General features: G+C 41.0%; 1 protein-coding gene across 1 annotated transcript in view; it reads right to left on the bottom strand.

Annotated features, from left to right (window-relative positions):
* Window positions 1-4,984: 4,984 nt before the first annotated feature.
* The window catches only part of iffo1b (intermediate filament family orphan 1b), a 38,738-nt gene continuing 33,881 nt past the window's right edge, over window positions 4,985-9,841 (bottom strand). Inside the window, exon 9 of the mRNA XM_033981772.2 lies at window positions 4,985-5,355. Within this exon, the coding sequence (XP_033837663.1) occupies window positions 5,262-5,355 (94 nt within the window). The 3' untranslated portion in view covers window positions 4,985-5,261. The remainder of the gene's footprint in view (window positions 5,356-9,841) is intronic.

Genomic DNA, 9,841 nt, shown 5'->3' with positions numbered 1-9,841 from the left:
ATTTAAACAATATCTGCTACGTTATAATAATAATAATAATAATAATAACAATGCCTTAGTCTTATATGGTGTTTGTCCAGAACCGGCGTGAGAGCTGCTCAGGACCACAGTCTGCTGTTCATCTCCATCTCAAAGACACTAACCGTTACTTTGAAGACAGTGAGGTTCAGATCTGAGCCAGAGAAAAGAAATGGTTTGAGAGGAGGAGTTAAAAGAAGATATTTTTGGTAAGAAAGACAATCCTCAGACATAATCTCTCGCCGATCTACAACTCTCTCCTCAGATCCAAAATAAACAGGAACAAAGGATTAAAATTTTGTCTTTTGCTCATCCAGAAGCTCAAACTCACTTTACAATTTCGAGCATTATTCATTCCCTCCGCAGTCGGTGATGGTAAGACGCTAAGATGCTAACGTAAACATGACTGCACTGGAGCAAACTGCGCCGTCGTTTCCTTCGATGACCACCAACTGCGCTGTCGTCCTACCGCGGTGGAGACGGGGGACGACGATAAAACGTACATCAAGGAAACGGGGAGGGCTTTCGGAAAACATGAAAAATGAAAACTAGGATGAAATGTGCGAAGGAAACAGCAATGGCGTGCACACGAGAAACAAAATGCAAAGGAGGAACGATTCAAATCAAAAGAGAACATCCTTCCTTCCTTTTGGAGCGAAGTGTCTCGCCGAAGGACGCAACGACACCCGATATTCCCAGCGGTCGCCCGTCCAAGTACTACCCCGACTCCGCTCTGCTTAGCTTTAGAAATAATTTGGTTTGCGCACAGTTTTCTCCATGTTCGTCCAAAAGAAACTCAAACACATCGACGGAGATCCCAGACTCCTTGTTGCCGGGTTGCGTTTGGACAAAGTTTGGACACCTCTAGCTCTAAAGGGACAACAACCTACGACAAAAAGCGCCAAAGCTGAAACAAAGGCTTACAACAGAAATAACCTTTGTTTAAAAAGTCTATTGCTTCACACTGAAAACCTTTGATAATGTTTTTTCCGAGCGGTGAGTTTATGTCATACTTGAAGACGTCATATTGTGTTGTATCGGTGCCGAAGCTTCTGCAGTTCCAGTTTTATAGTTACGGACACAAAGTGAACATTGTTAGAGCTGTATAAGTGAAGAATGGCTGGTTAATAAACGTAACACCAGAATCACAGAAAAAAAACACTGCAAAGAATAAATATCGACGTTAAAAATACACTAAACGCAGATTTGCTTCATTAATATAAGTCTGAAATATTTAACTTGCTTTAAAGTGGATGTAACTTCAGTATATTTATTTATTTATTTCAAGCACAATTGGCATTTGGAGTAAGAACGCTGCAATACACAATAAAAATCAAACTCTCGGGGCAATCGTGGCTTAAAATCACAAAAATATCAAGATGTTATGATTAAATGGGAGACTTGACTTCCTACTAATCCACATTCTTTCAGTAATTTTAACTCTTGTGTATATTTATTCTTTGCAGTGAATGTATTTGAGATAATTGCTTTATATATTATACATTTACCTAAGTTCAAGTCTTATTTAAATCTTCTACGCCCCAGACACTCGCCCTGACACATGCTTACATTAGATTCAACCAGTGCATAAAGACTAAATAGATACGCTGCAAAAGGTTTTATCTGTGCAGAAGTTTAACCGACTTGAATTCTGATCTGGATTTGAGTTGTTTTGACTTAAAAAAAACATCCAGAAGTTTTTTGTTTTTGTTTTTTTTAAACCAGTAGATGGCAGATGTGAAACCTGAGAGCCTCTTATCCTCACCTGGGCTGTCCCCTTACCTGGCCCCTCCCCTCACCTGGGTCCTCCCCTAGCCCCTCCTCTCTCCTAGCTCCTCCTCTCTCCTAGCTCCTCCTCTCACCTGGCCCCTCCCCTCACCTGGCTCCTCCTCTCTCCTAGCCCCTCTCCTCACCTGGCTCCTCCCCTCACCTGGCCCCTCCTCTCTCCTAGCACGTCTCCTCACCTGGCACCTCCCATCACCTCACCTGGCCCCTCCCCTCCCCTGGCAACTCCCCTCACCTCATCCCCCCTGGCCCCTCCCCTGGCCCCCTCAATTTGCCAATAATTTTACCTCGAATTTGAAAATATTTTGAAATATCCTGAAACATCTAAACTGGCCAAAACTCAGATTTAAGCTGAATATTTCGGCCGTCGAGTCAGTTTAAACTTCTGCACAAATGTCTTTTCACAGCGTAGAAGTGCTCCCAAACTTCCCTCTCAAGCAAAACATCCGGATCAAACTTTAATGATCCAAAAGCGGCACATGCACCGTGTTAAAGCTTTACACGATCCGTCTTCACACGACTTATTTTATGTTCATAAGTCGTTTTTACAAAGTCCATCCATTGTACACGGCAAGAAACAACCTTTGCGTGACTTAAAATGACTTTTTTTTCGTAATAATCTCATTTCGAATTTCGTTTTTAGCAGTTTAATTTGTGCATAAACTATTCCAAGAGTGAATCTGCGCAAAATCAGGATGCAATTTGGAGTTCAAGTCATTTAGTTTTTGTAGTTTTTGCAGCGTAAAGTTGTTTTTCATTCAGTTATTCAGTTATAATCCTAAGCGTTTATTTACAAGCTCGACAACAGGTTTCATTATTTACATCAAGCACCTCGGTGGAACAGCTCAGGCCAGAAACAAACCAGTGGAGTTTGGCACTAAAATGTGGCTAAATCACAGACTGTACAATCGGGTCCGGCACTTCTGAGTCTGTCCAGCTCACGTCCAGATCCTGATCACGTGACCCGAAGCGTTTACGGCTAAAAATAAACATCTGACTCGGCGCGAAACTCCGAGGGTCGGCAGCGTTTAGTGCGGCTCTGCCATTTCTCTTAAAAGGTGCACTGTGGAACTTTTCAACAGGTTTTAGCTCAGTTGTTTGGACTCGTTTGTCAGTTTTCAACGGCGTTAAGCGTTTTCTGTCCTCCCTCGATTCAAACGTTCGCCAAAGTAGCAGTTCTATAAGCGATAACGTAGTATTTTTGGTTGTAAAGTTGTGAAATATTTACACTGGCTGTACATTATAATCTGTGTTATTTACAAATATATATGTTTAACAAAAGATATTCGTTTCTAACTACCCATGATGCACCACCTGCCTCGTGTAAGAGTCTGAAGGGCTGAACAGAAGATCACAACTGAAACTAAATCGTCATCAGAATAAAAATACCCTGTTTTTCTTCTTTTTCGTCTTTTTTGTGGTTTACACCTCCACAAACATGTTCTGAAAATCATGAGATTCTTGTGTTATTTTATCAGTTTTCTCTAAAACGTTATTGCTCCAGGACTTGTTTCTTAGGTGAAGTTTTTAAAACGACTGTGCCGCCCTGATTGTGTCGACTGTTAATCACAGTGTTTCTCAAACTGAGGTGTTTGTGTGAGTTTGAGGGTTTGTCTAAAGTAGAGTCCAGTGGAAATGGTGTAGTTCACTTTGAGACCTGGTTTAGTCCTGGTTTAGTCCTGTTTTAGTCCTGTTTTAGTCCTGGTTTAGTCCTGTTATGGACCTGGTTTAGTCCTGGTTTAGTCCTGGTTTAGACCTGGTTTAGACCTGGTTTAGACCTGGTTTAGACCTGGTTTAGACCTGGTTTAGTCCTAGTTTAGACCTGGTTTAGACCTGGTTTAGTCCTGTTATAGTCCTGGTTTAGCCCTGGTTTAGTCCTGTTATAGTCCTGGTTTAGATCTGGTTTAGTCCTGTTATAGTCCTGGTTTAGACCTGGTTTAGTCCTGTTATAGTCCTGGTTTAGACCTGGTTTAGACCTGGTTTAGTCCTGTTATAGTCCTGGTTTAGTCCTGGTTTAGTCCTGGTTTAGACCTGGTTTAGACCTGGTTTAGACCTGGTTTAGTCCTAGTTTAGACCTGGTTTAGACCTGGTTTAGTCCTGTTATAGTCCTGGTTTAGTCCTGGTTTAGTCCTGGTTTAGTCCTGGTTTAGACCTGGTTTAGACCTGGTTTAGACCTGGTTTAGTCCTAGTTTAGTCCTAGTTTAGACCTGGTTTAGACCTGGTTTAGTCCTGTTATAGTCCTGGTTTAGATCTGGTTTAGTCCTGGTTTAGACCTGGTTTAGTCCTGTTATAGTCCTGGTTTAGATCTGGTACTTGGTGTTAACGTTTGTCCCATACACAGATACTTTATAGTTCGATTTTCTACACAAACCCTTGTACCGTAGCCCCAGTGCATCATGGGTAATATAACACAAAACCAGACCAAAGCAACAAACTGACAAACGACAAACTGACAAACGACAAACTGACAAACGACAAACTGACAAACGACAAACTGACAAACGACAAACTCAGTCCCTTTTTTGCGACAGTTATTCCAGTGCAAAACGTCGACCTGTTTAAGACAACGAGACAAAGCTCTGAAGCTGAAGTGTTAAGGCCTTTAAACTAAATCATGACATCGTTTTCCTCTTGTTTCCTCCACAACAAGAGCAAAGATTATTTTTTATCACAGAGAATTGGAATTATTTTTATATTTTATAGTTTGAACGCCGCGGGGGAGCACCAGAGGGTCGCCATCTGTGACTCGAGCGCCCGTCGACGTTAGCGATAATCCCCGTAACGTTCCCTCCTCTCCTCGCCACTCCAACCACTTCAAATGTTTTAACGCCGCAGTACGTAACTTTTCTGGAAGGCGGTGCATCACTTTCTTTCTCGTCGCCATGGAGATGCACGCCGTTAAACTGTTTTACCTCGATTTTAATCCATTCGAGGTGTTTTTATTTCTCAAAACCGCCTCAAAAAAAAAAAAAAACACGCATTTTTACCGTGAGCAGCGTTTTATCTCTTGGCGCGTTTGTATCCATGGAAACGTGCCGCAAATGTTCCACTCTATGGCATTAAATGTGTCTCATCTCCACGGACGTGAACGGGCCGAGGGATGAAATGCTGCTCACGGTAAAAATGTAGTTTTTCGAGGCGTTTTTTGAGAAATAAAAACGTCTTAAATTGGATAAATCCGAGGTAGAACAGTTTAAAAAGTCGTGTCAGGAAAAGCGGTAACGTCTCCAGGAAAGTTACACTGTGCAGCTTTAAGACTGAGTTCACACCAATCCCGGTTTAGTCCTGATGTAGACGTGGTTCGGTCCTGTTCTAGTCCTGGTTTAGTCCCGGTCTAGTCCAGTTTTAGTCCCAGTCGTGCGAGTATAATCTTATTTTCCGGGGTCTCTTGCGGTCGGTGTTTTTCTACGGTGGGGAAGGCGATTGTTGGACAGTCCTGGTTCGGCGATGAGGAGGTGTCAGGACTTTCCCGAGGTGGAGGAGGGAGAGGCGGAGGAGCGCTCGCTGTTGTTCTGATCGCTGTCGTCGGAGGAGGCGGGGCCCTGGGTGTTACTGCAAAACGAAGAGAAGAGGAAGAAGCAAAGAAGAAATGTTAAACGGTCATTTTTTTACATTATTCTCTCTGTTTTTGTCTGTAAAACCCATCACCACACACTTTATACACTTTTCTCACACAGGCGTTAACATTTTCTCACATTTCTCTCTCGTTTAAACTCTCTCAAAGTTCAAACCTTCGTCGGCGTCTTTGTCGGTGCAGAACGTTTCATCGACATTGTGGGTTTTGTCGGTGGAGAAAACAAATCGCAAACGTACAGCACTTCAGAGTCACACTGAGATCCAACGTTTATGTAAATTTGTCTGAACACATTCTGTACTGGACAGGAGACACGGCACGGAGGAGACTGATGGACAATGGTCTACAGTCCGACAGCCAATCAGGACGCACGACACAATGGTCTACAGTCCAACAGCCAATCAGGACGCACGACACAATGGTCTACAGTCCAACAGCCAATCAGGACGCAGGACACGACGGTCTACAGTCCAACAGCCAATCAGGACGCAGGACACGACGGTCTACAGTCCAACAGCCAATCAGGACGCAGGACACGACGGTCTACAGTCCAACAGCCAATCAGGACGCAGGACACGACGGTCTACAGTCCAACAGCCAATCAGGACGCAGGACACGACGGTCTACAGTCCAACAGCCAATCAGGACGCAGGACACGACGGTCTACAGTCCAACAGCCAATCAGGACGCAGAACACAATGCACGTTCATACGATGTGAAAAAGCATGAAAAATTGCACTAAAAAAAAAAAAAAAAATCACAAAACAAGTGAAAAATTAATGCAACACTGAATGAAAATAAATCTTGTGACGCTGTAGAGGCGAAATCGAAACAGCGAATGTGCGACGTGATCGAAGCTAAAGGCGAAAACAACCAAATATTAGAGTGTGATCTCATTTATTTTCTCTGGTAATAACTAAGACAGAAGCTTTGGGCAGTGTCACCTTTTTTTTTCTTCCAATCAGACACTTTGTTTTGCAAGAATTATGGGAAACCAAAGGCCAAAAGCGACAAAAAGACAGAGAGTCGACAGAGATTCAAGAGCTACAAGGAAACGGCGACATGAGACGATCCCAGACAGAGGACGAGGCTGAAAGTCCAAACTAAAGCATGTCCCTGACTCATGGTTTGAAATCAGATACAGACTCTTTAAATAACCGATACAGGACAAACACCGAGTAACACAATTGCGGCTGGAGATTAGCACTCGCCAACTGGACGAAACACCTGCTGTGACACGACGACTGTGGACACGTCTCTGCTCCGGGATCAACAGAAGCGTCAGTGTGGACTCTGGAGTGTGAGACAGGCCAATGTTTAAATCCAGACTCAAAACGGTTCTGTTTATCTGTGCAGACGACTGAAAGGTTTTTATTCTGCCTCTTCTCTTTTAATGTTAATTTTATGATGACAAAAGAAACATGGACTGACGGATTTTTATTAGACATAGTAAAGTGACGGGAAAGTATTTGAGAAGTGACAGGAAAGTTTTTTTGTAAAGTAACTGGAAAGTTCTTAAACTGAGCAAGACGTGTGTGTTTAAAGAGCGAGAGAGAGAGAGTTTTTAAAGGGCAAAAGCAAACGAGCGGGTGAGAGAGCTGCAGATTGGGTGATTATTTATGTTTTTGATTCGTGTGATTTTAACGTCTTTCTTATTCTGTAAAGCTCTTTGAATTACCTTGTGTACGAATCGTGATATACAAATAAACTGGCCTCGCCTTGGAGGGACGAGGGCTGAAACAGAGACGGAGGAAGCGTCTCTCTCTTTTATTTTATTTATTTTATTTAACCTTTATTTTACCAGGTAGGTCGGTTGAGAAACAATTCTCATTTTCAACGACGACCGAAATTTCAACATACAACAGAATAACATCCACACAGGCAAAGACAAGACACAACAACAAAACAACAACAAAACAACAACAAAACAACAACACTAAGACAGTTACTATTTTCCACTATTTACATATAAACACACGGGTGAGCAGAGTTTAAAAACAGAGTTAAAAACAAGTACATTGGTCAAGTACTATAAATTTTATTGAGTTGATGAACGAAGCTGTTGGTATCATAGTACTACGTTTTAGAGTTTTTTGTAGATTGTTCCAGTCGTTTGCAGCGAACTGAAACGATGATCGACCAAAGGATGAACGGACTCGTGGGGCGATCGTGGTGATAATGTTACTGGAACGTAGGTCATGTGTGTTTTTAGAAATATCGGTGAGTGAGCAAAGATAATGAGGAGTTTTGTAGATGAATTTGTACCAATTTATTAATCTGCGGGAGCGAAGTGACGGCAGTGATGGGGAGTGTGATGGATTCAAAATATATATTCAAGTTTATATTATGTTATCTCACTGTTCATTTTAAAGGTTCTGTAATGTAATGTTCACTCTTTATTATAATCATTATATTCAACTATGTAAACTATGTAATCTGCACTAACGTTTGTTCTTGAGTCTTGCAGAAAATGTCTTTTGAAAGTGCAGGATCCCACGGGAAGAAGGTCACTGTGAAACTGAAACAGAAACATCATGGGAGGATGTTTGTGCGAAGGGGAAGAGTGACCTTCTAGAAATGCAAAAACAGAATATATTTCTCTGTGAATTTCATCATATGTTTTTTACACTGCTTGCAAAGTGTATGTCCCCCCATCCCTTGAGAGTAAGCAGTGCATTTGTAACTAGGGTTCCTAAGTTAATAAAGGGAGGAGAAAAACGGTGGGGGCCTTCAGAAAAGAGGGTGAGAGGTGATTTGTAACTGAAGGTTTTTTGCCTCCCCGCTCTTTCTCCTCAATATTGAGACAAAATAATCTCTCTTGTCTTCTCTTCTCTTTTGAACTGTAATATAGGTTAAAAAGGTGAACCTATCATAGTGAAAGGGGCAGCTGGGATAAAACGGATTGCTGAGTGATAAACAACATCAAGTTTATGGAGGAGAGTGTTTGATGCTGACGTGTAGATGATGTCACCGTAATCGAACATAGGGAGTGTTTTGCTGAATGGGTGAATGAGGATTTATTGCGATATAGAAATCTGATTCTTGATTTGACTTTGGAAAGTAATGTGTTAATGTGAATGTCAAAAGAAAGTGTATTGTCAAGCCATGTGCCGAAGTATTTGTAAGAATTTCCTAGTTGTAGATGTGTGACGTCCAGGGATGAGATGTTGGCGTGGTAGAGAATCTGAGGTAAATTTCGGTTGAAAATCATGTATTTCGTTTTTTGGTTGTGTTTAAAAGAAAATGAAGGCTGGAAAAGGCGTGTTGGAGACTGGTGAAACTGTTTTGTAAAGAGCGGAGGGCTGTGTTAAGGGCTGGATGTGTGCAAAATGGCGTCGTCAGCTCTTAATTCGATGTCTCCATGTCTCCTGTTTTGTCTGGAAGTTTTGTTTTGTAACGTCTGATCGCTCCGTCCCAGCCAAATAAATACCGTATTTTCCGGACAATAAGTCGCACTTTTTTTCATAGTTTGGCCAGGGGTTCGACTTATACTTAGATGCTTTTTATATCTGAAATACATGTCTGTGTAGACCCTCAGTCGTCCAGGTCTGATCCAGAGCAAACAACGAAGTTAAATCTGTCAAACTGGACCAATCTTGTAGGAGTGAAGACGTTTCGCTGCTCGTCCAAGTCTCTTCTTCAGTTCTGGTCAGATGCTGGTGGCCACTGCCTTTAAAATCTAACTGAGGGGAGGGGCTAACTGCACTGAAACTGCAAACCCTATTCAGCCTTAACGACCCTGCGATTGTTCTCATTGTTCTGGGTCTGAGGATGGAGTTGTAGATGGAGGACAGATTGTGTCTCAGGCTCCATTTCTGTATAAGGAAGGATTCTCTTTCCTAACAAAAATAGCTTCTTTAACTCCTCTCTCAAACCATTTCTTTTCTCTGGCTCAGATCTTCACTCTATTCAAAGGAGAGGTTAGTGTCTTTAACCTCCTGAGACCCGAGCTCTTGCAAGACTTTATTTGCAAAAACTAAATTTTTTCACATACATTTTGTGTAAAAAACAAAATGAGAAATGTTCCTCTTGGAACAATGTGTCTCATTTGGGTGACATATGCCTTTAAATAAAAAATAAATAAATAAATAAATAAATAATAATAATAAATTAATTAAAATACAATAAAATAAATAAAACAATTATAAATACAAAATAAAATAAAAATATTAAATAAAAAAATAATTACAAATAATAATAAAAAATAATGTAATTAAAATACAATAAAAAAATAAAAATAATAAATAACTAAATAAAAATTAAAATAAAAAAAATTAAATTAAAAAATAAAATATAAGTAAATAAATATAAAAAATAAGTAAATATTCTAAACTCTTAATCAAAATTGAACATGTTCTTGTTGCTGTTCTTCTAAAAATTTGCACTGTGGCCTAAACAACCCAAAATGTGTTGTCCACAGATGAGGACACCAGGTCTCAGGAGGTTAAGATGGAGATGCACTGA

The sequence above is a fragment of the Periophthalmus magnuspinnatus genome, chromosome 16, assembly GCF_009829125.3.
Source record: "Periophthalmus magnuspinnatus isolate fPerMag1 chromosome 16, fPerMag1.2.pri, whole genome shotgun sequence".
Lineage (NCBI taxonomy): Eukaryota > Metazoa > Chordata > Actinopteri > Gobiiformes > Gobiidae > Periophthalmus > Periophthalmus magnuspinnatus.
Note: the sequence above shows the minus strand (reverse complement) of the source record. Positions and strands in the feature narration are given on the sequence as shown.